The following is a 17642-nucleotide window of genomic DNA, read 5'->3' on the forward strand; positions in this document are numbered from 1 at the left end:
GGAGTTCTATCCGACTGGTGTGACTACGCGGGGCCAGACGATTGTACTAGGACACTCATCTGGGGCAGTTTCATTTATTTCGGTTTAGTTCATTTACAGTCATAATTCAGACATGATTTTCCTAGGTTAAGAGCCACGACTCTCCTAGTAGTATGATCACATGATGCAATATCGTAAAGCCATTTCCCTTTCCTTTGCCTAGCTCGCGACAATGGTGAACCGGGTATTTTGAACCCGTGACTCCGTTATCTTCTCTGTGCCCATGGGAGCCTTCTCATCTTCCCCTACACTGTTAGCATGAACAGCCTGAGAAACCTTCATGTTGACAATTTGCTCAGCCGACTTGATAGTGGCCTGGGCGCTTTCGATACACCTGTCAGCTCCGCAAAGGGCCTCGTCTACCGCCTTTTTGATCTCGTAGTAGTACATCCACGACTCTGAAGCGAGCGAGATCCTCTTCGTTCGCTCTACGATCTCTTCGTCTAGCGGGAGATTCTCCTCTCGTAACGTCACTTTGATACTAGCATACTTATCTATCAGTCCGTAGAGGCTCTTGTAATGCGAAGACCTGATCGAATCAAACAACTCCAGTGCATCGGCTAAATTCCTTTTCCGTGACCAGGCCCAGTCGAGCATCGTGGTTAACGCGTACCCGTCTTCTAACGCAAATCCGCAGCCGTTGCCATGCGATACAATGCGTTGCAGGCGTTGGCCAGAAAATAAAGCAAATTCCTGTGTCTCTCCTTTGGCGGCAAGACACAGGAGCTGTCGGATAGGCAAGCAAAAGTCATCATACTCGTGAAGAAGAGTATGCAGATCGAAAGGCCGGCCCCAGCTGACCACGTCGTGATTTGGTCGACGAATTCGGGCCGTCACCTCGAATTCGACGTTCCTAAGTGGACATGTAAAGACATATAAGCCGCTAATGTGCTTCCAAAAAGTCGGAGCCCAGGGAATGCCATTGATCTTCATGACCTCAGCCTTGCGAACGATGGTGCGGTAAACGCATTGTCCGTTGTAACGAAGCTTGTAATCTGGAAATTTGAATTGGCGAATGACCTGGGCACACAATCAGTTTTCTTCTTGCCATACATTAGGACTTTAACCGCCCTACCGATCTGATACCGTCCGCGCCAATCAGCAGGTCGACTTCATTGACAAAGCCATCCTCAAACACGATACGAATCCGATTGTTTAGGAGATGTTCCACGCCAATGAGACTCATTGCTACATGGACATGTGTCTTGTCCACGCCCTTTAATAACGCAGATTGGAGCTTGGCCCGAACAAGGCGGCAAGTCTGGCGATTGGGAGGTACGTCTTCCAGATTGTATTTCGTGACCAATAGTTTTCCACTCCTTCCATTCCTACCAAGTCTGAATAAGCACTGGATCAGCGACAAAAAAGAGTTTAACAGTTACCGACGCTGCTCAATCAGTCCATCGGGACGAAAAAATCTTCAGGGAAGATGGTTTTGGCTGCACCATTGTGCTCAAGTAGCATCCAAGTGTTTGGTTGCAGTGAAATCCCGCCCCCGTCTCACTTATCTGTGGCTTTTTTCTATATAATTCCCAGTCCACGAAAGGCAGCTTTGCAAGTTCAAGGGCGGCGCCGAGACCTCCAGGACCACCCCCTACAATGGCGACTTTAAGTCGCCTATCGTTCTGATGCGCAGTCATTAAACACACTTAAAATCTCTTCCCCGTCCGTATATCGCGTTCCTTGAGGTCAGACTTGCTTTGTTTGTAGAGTGCTTCGACAATTGCGTTGGACGATAAACACCGTAAATTGCTGATCAGGCTTAGTTGTGTGATAGAGGTCAGCTTCATGAAAAAGACAGATATACGAGGAGACTTGATGGTCTGAATCGGTTCGCCAGGAGAGAGCATAGTAGCAGTCGTAGCTTAGACTTTAACTCCTAGCTACCAAGTCCCGCGTCGATGAAAGTACGGGATCGTAGATAGGCCACAAGCATTTTTGTCCCGTACTAGCTCCGTTACTGTTTGGAGTTGTCACGTACGGCATCAACATGACAGTCTTTCGTTGGAACGGCGACAACGACTCGGAAGGCTTGATGGAGATTTGGGTACCACGACGGTCCAGCACAAGGGCGAAATTTCCGGCCATGCTCGACGGTTTGGTTGGCGGAGGATTGGCTACTGGGGAGACACCGTGGACGTGTCTGATCCGGGAGAGTGAGGAGGAAGCATCGCTAGGCGAGGAACTCGTCAAAACCGCTAAAGAAGCTGGCACTGTGACATACTTCTACATTTCGGGCGAGGGATCTGGCGGCGAGATCGGCTTACCCCAACCCGAGTGCTCGTACGTATTCGATCTAGACCTGACCGGTTCGCCGCCAGACGTCCTAATTTCAAACGACGGCTCGGTAGAGGCCTTTGAGCTGTTGACAGTGACGGAGGTTAAGCAGGCGTTGTCCCGTAACGAGTTCAAGCCGAACTGCGCACTAGTGATGCTGGACTTCCTAATCCGTCATGGACAGCTCACGGCAGAGGACGAGCCAGACTATAAAGAGATCTGTTTGCGGATGCATAGAAACTTGGGATTTCCCTTGCGCTAATCGTTAAGTTAGACAGCAAATAGTTTGAGAAAAAAGGATGGGTCTATCAAATGTTACAGTTTAGTTTAAACGTACATACCAAAATGCATGTCACACTCTATGAGGGAATGATTAGGTGACTTTCATACACATTAGTAGTTGTTAGACAGCGAAGGCAGTTTAAGCATTAATATTAAACGCGTAATATAGCAGTCATAGAAAGTCTAAATATCGGTTTTGCTAGTTGTTCTACTACGCCTCGAGATACTTATCCACGGTAATTACAACCTTGAACATTATATATTTCGAATCGAAGTGCTACAGATTTCAGAAACCCTAGACTTTAAAACTCTAAGCGTTCTGCTTACCTCCTGCACAGACTGGAATTTGAGACGAGAGAGAGTTAACAGTCATGCAACGCTTTCTAGTGGGATATTAGTTTAGTACCAAATTTTCCAATGTGGTTCATAGATTCGGCTTGACGGCTGAGATCATCAAATGCATATTAACCGGCGTCAACGGCTTCTGTCCCTTCAACAGCGCATCAATGTTCCTCATCGCCAACTCCTCAAACCCGATATGCCTACATTTGTCAACTTTAATGTCCCCACGGTATGGCACGGTAAACTTACGTCTGCAGCGTTCCCCCCGCATTATGCGCCGTAAGCGTAACCTGTTTAAACGCCTTCAACCTCTCATTAACCATCGGCTCATTCTCATGCACATCCATCCCAACACCCACCAACCTCCCCTCCTCAACCGCATCCGCAACAGCCTCCTCATCCACCAAACTCCCCCTCGCAATATTCACCAACCTGCTCCCAACCTTCATCTTATCCAGCCTCTCCTTCGTAATAAGCTTCTTCCCATCCGGACTCGCCGGCGTCGAGATAACCACACAGTCGCTTATCCCTAGCATCTCATCGAGCGAGGACACAAACCGTGCATCGATTTCTGCTTCGCGCGTGTTGGGTTTCCGGAGCACGTCGTAGTAGATGATCTTCATGTGGAACGCGAGGTACGCTTTCCGAGCTATCTCGAAGCCGATATTACCCAGGCCGATGATGCCCAGGGTGTGGCCGTGGGGATTTTGGGATAAGGCTGCGGCGTGTTGGTGGCAGTCTTGGAAAGCAGCTGGGGAGTCCCGTGCGGATGATGTGCACCAGTGTAGGTTCCGGAATGTTGCTAGGATGTGGAATAGGGCGAAGTCGGAGACGGATTCCGAGGATGCAGCGGCGCTGGGAAATGTTAGATATCAGATTCTTGAGGGGGGAGATGCCGTACCCGTTGCAGTATACGATTCCTGTATGTATTCAGCATTTACTAACCCTAAGCTTTCGGTGAAGGGGGGGAGACTTACCTCTTTGTGCCAGAATATTAACATTAACCCAGTCGAACCCGGCTCCAGCAGACGCAAATATCTTACAAGATTGTGGGATTAGAGGAATGAGTTCCTTGTCCCAATTTCCCATTTCCCCTCCCGTGTTCCAAAAGGGTCTAAATATTGCAGCAAAATTCCCCCACTTCTTCTCCTTCAATGACTTCATGAATTGATCTCGTTGTCTCTCTTCGAAAGAAGGACGGACAACGGTGAAGTCTTTGGAGAATCGAGCGTAGAGTTCCGTATTCCACTTCACAGGGTCCCCAATGTGAAGCACAATTGGCTTTTGCCAAACTTCTGTTGCCATATTGAAGAAAGGGTACAAGGGAGGTGAAATATCTATAAGACTCCGGGTATGTATGATTAAGTTCAAGTTTTGTAGAGAAAGAGTTGAGATGAAAGAAGGAGAGAAACGATTACGGGTGAAGGTATTCGGTTCAAACTCTTATCCCACTTGTGGTCTACGTAGTGGTACGCCAAGCACTGGGGTAACCACTCGGAAAACATGAAAGTGTATGCGTGGGGTGAGATGCAGCTATCCCTGCCGTGAAGAACCCCTCGGATGCTCCCCGCAGAGTGATGGCGGTGGGGATGGGCCGGTAGTGGTGTTGCAATCTATTCTATTCATCCAATTAAGGTCTTCTTGTCGGAGAATAGAGTTTCCATCACTGATCGAACATACTCGCAATTAGAGCTTGAGGTCGAGCATCTAAGGTAGGTATTTTGGAGGTCTGGGGTTGGGACGAAGCTAGCGAGGAAGATATAAACTTGGCGGGTGCGGGGTACTGCACTGCGAATCTGTTTTCTTACAGGAACAAACATTCACACCACAAGTATAACAATGGCGACAACAACACCAGAAGCTGCCACAGTGGCAGAGATAACACAGAAAGCAGGTCTACCAACCCTGCACCATCTTGATGTTTGTCCCCCAGCCCAACGCGTGCCCTTCCCTCCAGCTTAATTGACGCGTCTGCAGCACTCCCAGTCCCAGCGCATGATCTGGCTCCTCGAAGAGCTAGGCATCGAATACAACCTCGTCAAATACAAAAGAATCGACAACCGCGCACCGCCCGAGCTCGCAAAGATCCACCAGCTAGGCAAAGCGCCCATCCTCGTTACCGCAGACGGACGCCCCATCATCGAGACTTCAGCCATCGTATCCTACCTCCTGAAAACCTATGACCGCGACGGCTTATTCGCGACAGACGACTGGCTGCGCGAGGAGATGCTCAACTCGTTTGCAGGCTCATCGTTGGGGCCCGTCACTGGCATAGCATTACTCACTGAATTGCTGCCGAAACATAGCCCGTGGCCCATTTCGATCATTATGAGGATGGTGCATGGGACGGTGCAGAAGACGTATACGAATGGGGAGTTTACGAAGGCGATGAAGTTCTTAGATAGCGAGTTGGGGGATAAAGAGTGGTTTAATGGCGAGAATCTTGGGAAGAGTGATGTCATACTGAGTTGGCCGTTGGATATGATTGTTCAGAGGGGTTGGGTTGATTTGGAAGGGGATTGGCCAAGGTTGGCGGCGTGGAGAAAGAGGATATTACAGAGGGATGCTTGGAAGAGGGGGATGGAGAAGGGGAATGGATATGATTTGAAGGTTTGGTGATGGGTGCGGGACGGGCGCAGGCACCATGAAATGTGCGATCGCTTGAGAGATACCCTTGCTTTGGCGTTCGACAGATACTATGTTCATAGCATGCTTTAATGCTTAAGCTTTGCTTGGTATTTCCATTTTCGCAATTTCTTCTATCTTGTCAAGCTCATTGGAGAGGGTCAAGGTATCAAATGCTGAAGCAGGGCCGCCCTTACCAATTTCTCCAGACACGATTGCCGCTTGAGCAGGTGTTTGGTCTCCAAACCAACTAGCAAGGTCAAGTCTCCTCTGCTTAATCTTGCGTAACTCTCGTTCCAGAGAAGTAGTTGAACACCATCAACATCAAACGCTGTGGCTTATGATGGATGGGTCTTTCTTCGCGACGACTTCAAAATAAATCTTCTCTCTGGACAGGTTCGATTCTCTGCAGAAGATATAAGTCTCATGTAGCGTTTAATTGTCCTCGGAACCTCGTTAGTTGCGCGGCGCGGTAGATTTGGCTCCATCTTCTAGTATCAACATTGCCAACAACCCATGTTGCTTGGTTGCTACACGCACCACTATTACAATATTAGCAAGCCTATAAGTTTAAAGGGCCAAGCAGCTATTGCAATACATTCGTTGCTCATCTTCATACTCATTCTAGATCAGAAGAACTTGACTCGAACTTCAGGCACAACACCTCACATTTTAAGAGCAATGTTAGGCAATGGGAACTATAAAAGTATGCCTAATATATCTGGATCAGGTAACTCAAAGTTTCAAATATGAATTCCTAAGCAAATAAGCAGATTCATTATTGCATGAATGTTGCTGAACCGAAATGTGCTAAGATCACAAAAGGGGTTCGCTTATAATGGCAAAGGATCCTACCTACCTTCAGCATCTTCTAGGATGAGAGGCTTTGCACTTTAAACATTGTGGTACAAGCCGGAGGAATCTTTTGAACAAGATATGGTTATAGCTAATACTTACTTTTCTCCTCGACGTGATAAATTTTGGTTTAGATCAAATCGAAAGTCAGGTAGGTAGTTATACTACCAAACCACCTCTCTACAGATAGCATCTTAGTCTATATAAGACTAGCTTTGCATCCTAGCAAGACCGTCTCAAGAAAAAGCAAATCAACCCTCAAGATTTCCATCCTAAGCATTACTTTAGGAAGCTCCACTTTCGCTTAACAACGACTCTATACACCACACACACCCCGCTTAAGTCTACCTATGTAAGCGGAATGGCAAAAAGTTATGAAGAATACTAATGGAGTCGAACCATCTATATTTTCAATCCAGATGATCAGATCTGGCTGCCATTTTATCAGAATGGCGGTGCTGGGAATCGAACCCAGATTGAAACGGGTCAGCATGAATAATCCTAATATAGGAGCACCACAACGTCACGTGCTACCATTACACCACACCACCTCAGCTCGCTGTTTTGATTGGTTACTGCTTCTTTTTTAAACTATATACTCCCTTGTGGAAGGAAATATACTCTGTAAGTTGGCCGGGACCTGTTGTGGGGGTTTGGGTTTGCTGGATGGGCCAAAAGGGGTTTAGCTCAAATATCTTACCGGGAGACGCAGATCTTGGCAAAATCAAGGCTTTACCTTAAGACGCTAGGAGCTACACCTGGAAATCCTTCTTAAGAGGTTAATTGTTTTCATATGCTATATTAGGTTTTGCTTCTGCATTGCTTTCTACAACCGACGCTAGATGCAGATCACAGCTTGTGGGTCTACCTATGGTTGATTCAACTAGGTTAAATATCAATGTGCTACTGGTAGGTAATACTATCACTTTAATAAGCTGAGGCTTAGATTTAACTAAGTATTTAAATATATCATGTTGCATCCTTATGTAATTTGGTATCTCCTTTCTGTACTTTCGAACGCCTGCTTTTAAATCCATTAGAAAGAAAACCCAAATTTTAGATTCCGTATATGATATCCAACGCTCTTCAGCTACGACCCAATCTACATCGCCGCCGTGTTCCTCGAGACAACAGCCGTTGAAGTTCCCCGTCCTACACTATCAATAGCCTCTTGCCCTTCCCCTTCCTCTTCCCTATCCCCCTCATCCTCCCACCCCTCCCTCTCATCCCTCTTCATCCCCACAAAAGCAACATCAACCACCAACGCAACCAACTTCCCACCAACAAGCACAAAAGTGCCCTGCGTCAGGGGGGTACGAAGCAGCGACCCAATTCGCCTGTCCCGGGCCTGTTTTCACGCCTAGAAGCGTGCTGAATTCTAGACCGGCCGAGAGGCCGACGATGTTGGATATCATCTTTTGGAGGTTAGATTAGTTTGGATCGAGGTCAAGTTGTAGTAGAATAATATAAAGTAAAGTAAAGTAAAAGTAAACTCGATAGGTGAGAGTGAGAGTAAGAGTAAGAGTGCGTGCTAAAAGGAAGGAAACAAACAAACAAGAAAAGCACCTCACTCCCGGGAAAGAAAAGAAAGAAGGACAAAATCTCACCTGCACAAAGTTACAACTAACAATAAGAACCAGTATAGTAAGTTTCCTCACATCCCCCAGGTCATGAAAAGATTCCCGTTCAAACACACGCGTGCTACTCGCCGGGTCGGGGCCGAGAAATAACGGGGATTCTTCTATGACGGGCTCGTGTACAGGTTGTATTGGATGAAGTGGATGTGCAGGTAAGGTGAATCGGTGCAGTGAGTGCTTCTCTGGACTCACATGTGAATTTCGTGCTCCAAACCCGTATGTAGTGAAGTTGATAATCATATATACCCAATTATTTTCTGACCTGTAATCCCACACACATCATAACCCACTAAATACTCCATGTGACACGACCCTAAGAAGCCCTCTGCGCCTCGAAGCTTTTCAAAATCCGTCCAAACATACAACACATCCTCCAGCATCCCATCTCCGTTAGCGCCGCACTAGCATTGCGCATATGCTTAAGATACTTCTCCCTTGGCGCATCAGTCTTCAACTTAGCATACGCCCAACAAATAATGCCACCTGTAAATAGACAAATGGCAACTTCAAAACTACTATCCGGCACAGTGCCAGAATTGACACACGAGTGGCACAGATCCAGCATGCTGTACACGTGTGCCATAGTTGTATTCGCCATCTCGCTATTCGCCCAATGCTTGAGATTTTCTTCGGCAAAGTCGCCATCGTTGGTATTGTTGGATCGCCCGGCGACGAGGTGCATGTCCGAGAGGCTGACGTCGAGGGAGATGTAGGCGAGCTTTTGAAGAAGGGTCGCTGAAACGCTTGTTTCGGCCGTTAGGTAGCAGTCACCCCAACTGTCGAGGCCATCTACGAGCCACCTTCGACGTTCCCTTAGACTCTCACCGACAGGAAGAGCAGAGGCCCCGAAAGCGCCCATTAGTCCAGTTGGATTCATCATAGATGTTGATTGACGCCATTCAAATATTTGCGTCTGAAGGGCGTAAAGCAGAATAATCTTTCCGAGTTCACCTCCTGTCTTGGCGATTGGAGAAGCTGGCTTCATGCGTTTACGGAGGAGACAAGCGTTCAGAGCATGCAAAAAGTATGTCACAGGTGGCCCATCAGCCGCACCAACAAGCATCCTCCATGATTCAGCAGTGGGCGATTCCCAATACTCTTCTGGACAAGGAAAGACGCAATTTGTCGTTTCTGCTTTACTGATGTACGGCTGGTTGTTAAACAACGCTGGGAACATACAGTCATAGACCTAGACTAGTCAGTCTAATTCCCAAATAATTCAAGCAGAAAAACATACGTAGATAGACATCCCAAGTCTCTTCTTCTTCTCATTCTCTACCCACGCCATCCAAGCAGCATCGGATGGACTCATACTCTCGCGTTGGAAGTGATTAACTTCCACATTAGCCGACGGACGGCAGTCCAAGAGCCGAGCTCGACGAAGAGCAGTAATTAGTACACCTCTATTCCCTTCGGAGAATTCGTACGCCGGTTTGCTTCCACTCCATGTACCAGCCAAGCAGAGTAGGAAGTATGTCAGGATGTTGTCGGCGGATCGAAGCTACTTTTATCAGCTGGTGTAATCAAATAAGATGCGGGAACTTACATATTTCTCATCTAATTCCTGCATACGGAAGCAGGCAATCCTGAGATGATCATAAAAGAGACGACAGAATCGACCTCTGTCCATCCGGGAATGCCCCGAGCCAAGGAACATCATAGCAAGAAGAAGCAGAGGAGGGCTGCGATATATATTGAAAGTAGGAAGATGGACAACCGGAAACCTCGGATGAACGAACCTGATATAGAGGCGAAGGAAGAAATCCAATACATCAGTCGGTGGAAATATCACATCGGCAATCTCGGCACGAGAGAGCTCATTTCTGCCGAATTGGGTTCCGTCCAGAACGGTCAGCAATGTCTCCCGAAGGGAATCGTTTATATGCTGGAAGGGATGAATAGTTGAGGCCGTGAGTCCAGCTCCTCTTGCTTCATCAAGGATAGGCTGCCATGAGACAGGTATAAGATGAAGCGGAACAATGCGAGGAGCACGACAAAGATTATGGGCAGCATCACTCTCACCAGCCTTGTCAGGCCAGTCGTTCGTCTCTTCATCCTCGGCATCAGCAGCGTCAATGGGGTGGACTTCATATTTCTGATAAGGGACATAGTGATATGGATCACCAGGGAAATCACCCACACCTTTCTCCATGTCGTAGTGTGGAGAGTTGTCAGTGCCGAAAGTGTTTAGAGACCAGGAGATATCAGCATTATATGTACCCATATATGCGTTGGCGTTGTCTCCGTAAAGCATAAACCCACCCCAGAGGTTTGGGTCGAAGGTCTCGGATGGTGTGAATGTGAAGGGATATGGTTCCTGCGGAGCCAATGCAGCTTCCATTAAGCTTGTAAGACCTTGAGACGGATTCGGAGGTCCCTGCAGCAGAGCGGGGGCTTGGCCGTTAAGCCCTTCATGTGGCAGAATATTTTGGTACCCAGCATTAGGATGCTCGATAAAGATATTTTGATGTTGTTCGTGATAGACGTCGTTAGGGAGACCATTCAACAAAGCACCACTTGAGTGGCCATTGGAGATTATATTGGGATCGGGTTGGCCATTTGCAAGGCCATTCTGATGATGATCTTGAATGAGAGGAAGACTTGTTTCTTGAGGCATCGACCGTCCACCATTATGCACCTCTGGGTCATACCGCTGGGTATCCGGCTGGGGCTGCGGTGGGGAGGATGAAGTAGGTTCAATCTGGGTCACGTGCTGTTTTGTCGACCCCTCATGAATACGCCGGTGGCGGTTGAGCAAGTCACTTCTGGTAAAGCGTTTCTTGCAAATATTGCAAGCAAATTTTCCCATCTCTTCATCTAAAAAAAGAAACAAGCATCAGACATGAGGTGGACGGTGAAGAGGGGTTGGAGGAAGAGGGGGGAATAGATGGAGCTTACGATTGGCCTGGTGCCGTGTGAGATTCTCGATGCGGCTGAAATTCTTGGGACATCTCGGACACTGGAAGCGCTGGCCGGCAGGAGCAGCTTTGACGGGCGATTTACTGTTCTTTGCGGGCTCTTTGGGCTGTTTCTTGGAGCCATTGGGGCTATTGGTATTGATCTTGGTATTGGTATTGGTATTATTGGGTGCGGAAGGCTTGCTACCGGTATTGCTGTTGTTGGCGAGACTAGAGTCGTGTACCGCAGGCACAGACACAGACCCAAATCCATGCCTATTATTGACTTCCACCTTGACGGGATGCATATCATGGTGGTGGTGGACGATGCCATGAGCATGTGCATGGCCGTTGCCATAACCGTTGCTCACCGGTATCCTCGATGCCGTCTCCATCCTGTTCAGTGGGCTCGTGGGAGGACTAGAGATCAGAATAGAAATAGAAGAGTAGTGAGCATAGCACAGTAGTGGACGAGTAACAGGATCTGATTAGGATTGTGAGACTCCAAGGTGGACTCCAGACCCCAGAGCAGTGAGTGGAGTGAACGCTGACGATTGGGTGGGTGGGCAGGCAATTGAGGAGGTTGTGTCGTCTCGGTCGTCGTTGCATAAACGCGGCCTTGTGGACGGATTGTGGACGTGACGTTGACTCCTTAGCGGGTTAGTAATTAGTAATATAATAGCTAAGGTAATAAGCTAGAGAGAGGTTACGACAGGACAACACTTCCATAATAAAGCCATCAAGTCTGTAAACTTGTCACAAATTAGATTAGAAATCAGATACGATCTAGCCATCACCCCTCTTCTTATTATTCAACTAAACTCGGGGATCGCCATGTTGGTGGCGTCAATTCGTGCTTGGACTTGTTCAAGAGGGGCAGAATTCCCGACCGAATTGATTATCCCGGTCTATGTCGGAAGGACGGGTACAGGGTGGGGTATTGTTATCAAACCGCATCTTTCCAAATTTATATTGTGTAATTTGCCTATAGTACTCGAGTAGGCTTGTACGGATTGTAAGATTACAAAGTAATAGCCGCAAACGTCTCTAATTCCAGTAAAAGGTTCGGTTATCTATTTCAGAACATTTAGGATAATACGGTAAGTATATGTCTTCTGTTTCCTTATTCATATCCTAGTTCTGGGAGAAAAATGCTTAGCTAAATTGTATCTTATCTTCTTGAAACTGGATCCATTGATATATACAATTGACTACGACTTTGAGTATGAGTACGAGTACGAGTACGAGTACATAGAACCCCCCAAGTTACAGTATGATTAGTATATTGCTCTAACCTTAATACAATACATCAAACCATCCACCCATCTATCCATCCCCAGTCCTCTATTCAAACTCCCCATCAACACTCTCAAACGTATCCAAGAAGCCCTTGAATATCTTCACTCCCAACCCAGGATCCAAACTTCCAGTCGTAGCTCGGATAGAATGCATGCTCAGCTGCGGAATACCAGCATCAATAGCCCTAACACCCATCGCAGAACTAAGCATTGGTCCCACAGTTCCCCCGCTTCGCGAATCATTCCGAATCATAAACAGCTGCAGTTTGTTGTCCGTCTTCTCCGCAACTCGGGTAAGGACAGCAGTGGAGACAGAATCGGTGGTCATGTGTCCGTTTGAATCAGCAGATACCACGAGGCCGACGTTCAATCTGGGAGAGTGGCCCTCAAGGTACGAACCCAAGAAGTTGGGGTTCACGGCGTGAGTGACATCTGCCGAGACGAGGAAGGAGTTGGCGTATGTCTGAGACAGAATATTCGCGCTGGTTCCATTGCTAGACAAAGATTCGGTGATTCTCTCAATAGTGCTGGGCAAGAAATTGCCCTTTGCACCTTGGCGAAGCTGGCTGCCGATTTCCTCGTCGTCGAAAACGCCAACAAGCTTTACGATTCCATCTTCTGCAGAGGCAGACGCAGTGGAAGAAGCCAGTAGTGCTTCAATGGCGGACCATGAACAAAGCTTGTCATCAATACGACCGGCGAAGATAAACTCCTTGTCCAATCCACCAACTTGTGCGGGCTGTGTATCGTATAATTCAAGTTCCCAATTGACGATTGAAGAGTAGTCTTGGATGCTCAGTTCTCCCGCGATCGCACGTACGAGTTTGGGAGGTTGTGTTGCGGCAAATGTTCCCTCACCACCCAATGTCAAGTTCTTGAATGCATCGTCCGCGGAATGGACATCGGAATTATCGAGGCCAATGATAGGAACTGCCTGTGTCTCTGCATTGTTTTGTCCAAACATACCGAGCCCGAAGTGAGGTGCGAGAGTAGGGATTCGAGCAACTAAGACTCCATTAGCCAATGTGCTTTCCATTTGCTTGCAAACTTACTTGGCCATCCCAGCTTCACCAGCTTCGTGGCAATCTTTCCAGTCTTCGAATCTTTCACTAATACTCTTCCTCCAATTCCAAGGTCTCTGTCCCACCATGTGTTGTTGAGAGCACCGGCATATGGCGCAACACCCAATTGAACGTATCCAGCAGATGTCTTTTTGTTACTCACAGGCTTTAATCGTGCCGTCAAAGCATCGACGTGGCCTGCAATCATTGCAATTCCGTTCCCACTCTTGTATCCGCCTCCCACCGTGAATGCAATCAAACTACTACCATTTCGTGTCACGAAGTATTTGCCTCCATTCTTCACTTGTTCGTTCCAGGATGAGCGTTCGGAAAGCTGGAATATGTCAGCGTAATACTGTAGAACAGAAATAGAGATTATACCTTTTTGAATCCAGCGTTTTCTAACTTTGCCTCAAAATGTGACACAGCATGGAAAACTGTAGGGTTGTCTGTCAAGAAGTCACAGAAGGGCTGTGTATATGCCTCCGGGATCTTCAACGTGTTATCCACCCTAAATAATCCCTTCGTGATCAAGCTGCTTGGCGACTGTGACTGTATCATTTCCGCCCGTTCCCTCATGGTCTCACGGAACCTTTTCGCGCTCGCATTGTATTGCTCAAAAAGGCTCAATTGTTCATTTTCGGGTGAGACATTGTTGGCGTTCGATCCCTTGCCATGTAATCTTGTTGCACCGAGGATTGGAGGGTCCGTAAGGTCGGCGCGTCCATCGGCCCTGTTATAAGACATCCTTCCCTTTTCCGTGGGCTCTCTTATGGGCAGATAGGCAGAGGGGTGTGGAGGTGGGAACGACTGAGGAGGAGGAGGAGGAGGAGAGCTCGATTGTTTCTTTGCTGTGAGCGAAGCAACCTGCTCTTCGAGTGCGGCGATCCGTTGGCGAGCTGCTTGTTCTTGGAGGGAGCTGGTGCTGACGCTACCGCGGAGAGAGTTGGGGTTGTTTTTGACCATGCTTGGGGATTATGTGAAGTTTTAGTTTATGTTTAAGGTTGAGGAAGTAGGGAGAAGTGGTGACAAGATGTTGTGGTGATGGAGCTTGTGTGGGGTCGTGTGATGATGTTGATCAACAGTTGATGAGCTTGGCGTTCGCATGGCTCATGCACAACGTGTACACAGCTTCATATTAACATCAGTCAGCAATCCATAGGCTACTTTTTATTATTTGTTATGTATGAAATATTTCAAAGTACTGTACAGTATTACATCTCTTCACATGTGCGTTTTACTAGTCTGTCACGGTTCGCGGCAAGAGGTTGTACTTCAATACGGTCAAAACGCTATGATTTCATTTCGTGTCGTGGATATTTCATTGACCATAATCCATATGCTGCAAAAGCCCATGCAGGTATGCCCGAGTCACCTCTCCATCATCATTTCATGTGCAAAGGTCATTTGGGAATTTCTCAATACAACGCTCTAGTAGTTGTTGAATTGTTGGGGAGCACTGTACTGGTTTCTATTGGAATCCGTCAGTATTCATCTTCACAAAGGTAGTCCGAGACGACTTACGGGTCGTATTGATCAGCACCCTGGTTCTGGATGTAGTGCTCATCATACAAGTTCTCAGCATTTTCCTTGGCGTGTCTCTTGGCCTTCTCACGGTCGACGAAGTCCAGTCCCTTGGTCTCAGCGAGCTTGTCGACTTCAGCACCGGCGATACCGACGAGGAGTTCCTTGGCGAATTGGTGGGATACTGGCTTCCCTGAAGGTCAAGGTTCAGATGTCAGTATGTCTTTCGTCCTTCAAGAACTATGTTTCTAGTTGGGTGTAGAATGGGTAGAAGGGGAGGGGGGTATTTACCCTCTGAGCGCTGTCTGTCCTCAAAGATCTTGAATGCACCGAAGGAGGCGGCACCAGCAAGAGCCTCGTGGCCGAAGTTGGATTCGTTTGCGTCGCCATTCTGGACCTGGTTGTAGGCATTCTCAGAATCTCCTAGGTAAGCAGCATGTCAGCATAGCTATTGCAACCTGAGGAAGGTAAGCGGGGGAGGAGGATGCCAGAGTAGAACTTACCCCATCCGAAAACCATTTTGACTGATTGAGTGGGTTGGGCTGGTAAATTTGGGTGGGTTTGGTATGAGTGGCTGTTGTGTTTGTGTTGATGCTGATGTTGATGTTGGGAGTGTGGTGTGGAAGGAAAGGGAAGAGGGGAGGGGCAGGAAGGAGGGGTTCATATATAGCTCAAGCATCCCCATCGGTGGTGAACGAATGTGTCAGGAATCATTAGTGAATCACTCCACCTGTCCAACAATCAACCATTCACAGTCTCACGATCCCAGATTCAGGGCATCCAGGATCCCCCACTTGCATTGCTCTAACGCTTCTAGCCCAACCGCGGACCTCAAGTTGCCCCTTATACACCAGTGGCTTGCGTGGCTCGGATTCTGCTTCGAAACAATTCATGCTTTCTGACTGTTCATGGCGGCAATTAAGACGACTGCTATACGTTTCAGATACGGAGGCATGGCTGCTCTAGTTGGAATTCAGCTGGTCAGGGCATAGAAACATACAAACGACTCGCCTGTCATTGGAGCTGTGGGGTGGGGTAAGCTTCAAGAGCTCGTATCAGGAACACAGTTCGCAGAGTGAAACAGATCATAACATCAGGATTAACGTCTCTTGACAAAGTACTGTACTGTACCATTTGAGCGTTAGGATGGACCTTGATAGTTTGTCTATTTATTCATGCTTCTTAACAAGCCAATAGAAGAAGTGTGAGCTCAGAAAGAAAGGCTTAAACTGACCCCACCCTACGTAAATATCGCCATCAAGATCAGCATCGCATCATAAGCTTCATGCAAAGCACTTCCAACGGTACTCAGACTCTCTAATGTCGGCCGAAACTAAGGATTCTGAAGTCAGTTTGATTATGCTTTAGCATCCACATGCCCACAGCCAGTCCATCACAGCTGAAGCTCAACGCCTGGAGCTTGAAAGAACGTAGGTAGCGCATAACTCGGCCACGGCGGGCCGACAGTCAAGCTTTCGCCCAGACCAGATGTCTTGGCGGCTATTAAGCGAAGGCTTGTACTTGTCCTGAATTTCTACTTAGGTACCTACTATAGGTATACACGTGATTATCACCAGAAAATAACATCACGAGATATACAATATACAATATACAATAAATTCAACAACAAGAATAACTAATCAACTCCAGAGCAAGAACAGGGACAAGAGCAAGAGCAAATATACATATTGCATTGCACAACTGTCTTCTGGAAATGGCATCATCCTCACAATCACAGCCCCGTCTCCCTACCCCCTCAGACTTCCCTCCTAACCTAACGCTCTCCATCAACCCCCCCACCACGGGGTCCCCAGTCAACATCCTAATACTCCTCCACGGCCTCGGCGATACGCACACCTCCTTCACGACTCTCGGAAAATCTCTCAACCTCCCCGAAACAGTCACTATATCCCTACGCGGTAAAGCATTTTTTTCTAACAAATTCCTCTATTATCATATTATCATATCATATCCCTTTCCTTCCCAGTCACGTAACCCCACCCACACTATCAATCTACTCTCCGAACTGCTATTTAATCAGTCACCACATATACACGAACACATAAACTTACTTTGCTTCACCACCTAACTTCACACCACTAACACCCCCCACCAGCCCCAAACCCCATCCCCCCCATATTCACCGGCTCATCCACCCCCTCCTTCCACTGGGGCGATGACATCCTATTCGACGAGTCCAAAGGCACCATCGACCCCGACGGCGGCTTCACCACCACCCGCAAAGTCCTCCTCGATCTCATCATAAAAGACGTCCTCATAGAAAAATGTCACTATCCCCCACGCAACATCCTATTCTACGGATACGGGCAAGGGGGGATGGCTGCCTTAACTGTAGCCGCATCTGTTGCCTCTGGAGACGGGGAAGAGCTGGAATTTGGCGGTGTAGTTAGTGTAGGAGGCCGCTTACCTGCTTCAACTTCATCTTCGACAGCTGGTTCTGGGCAAGGCAAGAAGGGCAAATGTAAAACCCCGGTGCTGCTCTGTGGTGGTAGTAGAAGTCGCGAAGTTACGCGGCAGGCGGTCGATGCGCTGAAAGAGCGATTTAAGGATGTGGAGTATGTGAAGTGGGCTAAGGAGGGGGATGGGATGCCGGGGAGTCGCGAGGAGATGTTGCCGATTATGAGGTTTTTTGCCAGGCGGTTAAGGAGTAGGGCGGGGGTGCCGGAGGGGGCTGTTGAGGTTTGAGAGGGGGATGGGGATGGGGATGGGGATGGGGATGGATGGATGATTAGATGACTTGTACGAAAAGAAAAAGGCGAAGGCAAGGGCAAGGACAAGGGAATT

General features: G+C 47.9%; 7 protein-coding genes and 1 non-coding gene across 8 annotated transcripts; 3 read left to right on the top strand and 5 right to left on the bottom strand.

Annotated features, from left to right (window-relative positions):
* Positions 1 to 2029: 2029 nt before the first annotated feature.
* YJR142W_0 (Uncharacterized protein) lies at positions 2030 to 2601 on the top strand (the record flags this gene model as incomplete). Its single annotated transcript, XM_031152829.1, has 2 exons — positions 2030 to 2537; positions 2591 to 2601. 2 exons carry the CDS (start codon positions 2030 to 2032, stop codon positions 2599 to 2601), a joined length of 519 nt encoding a protein of 172 aa, XP_031001677.1.
* Positions 2602 to 3022: 421 nt separating this feature from the next.
* On the bottom strand, positions 3023 to 4275 carry gyaR_0 (Glyoxylate reductase; the record flags this gene model as incomplete). Its single annotated transcript, XM_031152830.1, has 4 exons — positions 3023 to 3140; positions 3190 to 3795; positions 3842 to 3860; positions 3918 to 4275. Coding segments are annotated over 4 exons (1101 nt in total), but the record flags the coding sequence as incomplete, so codon positions are not given.
* Positions 4276 to 4779: 504 nt separating this feature from the next.
* GTT1_1 (Glutathione S-transferase) lies at positions 4780 to 5559 on the top strand (the record flags this gene model as incomplete). Its single annotated transcript, XM_031152831.1, has 2 exons — positions 4780 to 4860; positions 4918 to 5559. The coding sequence occupies 2 exons, from the start codon at positions 4780 to 4782 to the stop codon at positions 5557 to 5559; spliced, it is 723 nt and encodes a 240-aa protein (XP_031001679.1).
* Positions 5560 to 6870: 1311 nt separating this feature from the next.
* On the bottom strand, positions 6871 to 6971 carry LHYA1_G007908. The gene has a single exon. It is a non-coding gene; the product is annotated as a tRNA-His (tRNA).
* Positions 6972 to 8370: 1399 nt separating this feature from the next.
* On the bottom strand, positions 8371 to 11349 carry hsr1 (Hydrogen peroxide stress regulator; the record flags this gene model as incomplete). Its single annotated transcript, XM_031152832.1, has 4 exons — positions 8371 to 9246; positions 9295 to 9558; positions 9604 to 10874; positions 10956 to 11349. 4 exons carry the CDS (start codon positions 11347 to 11349, stop codon positions 8371 to 8373), a joined length of 2805 nt encoding a protein of 934 aa, XP_031001676.1.
* A 949-nt stretch (positions 11350 to 12298) lies between these two features.
* APE1 (Vacuolar aminopeptidase) lies at positions 12299 to 14279 on the bottom strand (the record flags this gene model as incomplete). The annotated part of the gene is made up of 3 exons (XM_031152833.1): positions 12299 to 13257; positions 13305 to 13647; positions 13695 to 14279. The coding sequence occupies 3 exons, from the start codon at positions 14277 to 14279 to the stop codon at positions 12299 to 12301; spliced, it is 1887 nt and encodes a 628-aa protein (XP_031001667.1).
* A 465-nt stretch (positions 14280 to 14744) lies between these two features.
* On the bottom strand, positions 14745 to 15356 carry LHYA1_G007911 (uncharacterized protein; the record flags this gene model as incomplete). The annotated part of the gene is made up of 4 exons (XM_031152834.1): positions 14745 to 14784; positions 14838 to 15030; positions 15129 to 15260; positions 15341 to 15356. 4 exons carry the CDS (start codon positions 15354 to 15356, stop codon positions 14745 to 14747), a joined length of 381 nt encoding a protein of 126 aa, XP_031001666.1.
* Positions 15357 to 16551: 1195 nt separating this feature from the next.
* LHYA1_G007912 (putative hydrolase) lies at positions 16552 to 17543 on the top strand (the record flags this gene model as incomplete). The annotated part of the gene is made up of 2 exons (XM_031152835.1): positions 16552 to 16756; positions 16954 to 17543. The coding sequence occupies 2 exons, from the start codon at positions 16552 to 16554 to the stop codon at positions 17541 to 17543; spliced, it is 795 nt and encodes a 264-aa protein (XP_031001665.1).
* Positions 17544 to 17642: the final 99 nt, after the last annotated feature.

The sequence above is a fragment of the Lachnellula hyalina genome (assembly GCF_007821495.1).
Source record: "Lachnellula hyalina strain CBS 185.66 chromosome Unknown contig00220, whole genome shotgun sequence".
Classification (NCBI taxonomy): Eukaryota; Fungi; Ascomycota; class Leotiomycetes; order Helotiales; family Lachnaceae; genus Lachnellula; species Lachnellula hyalina.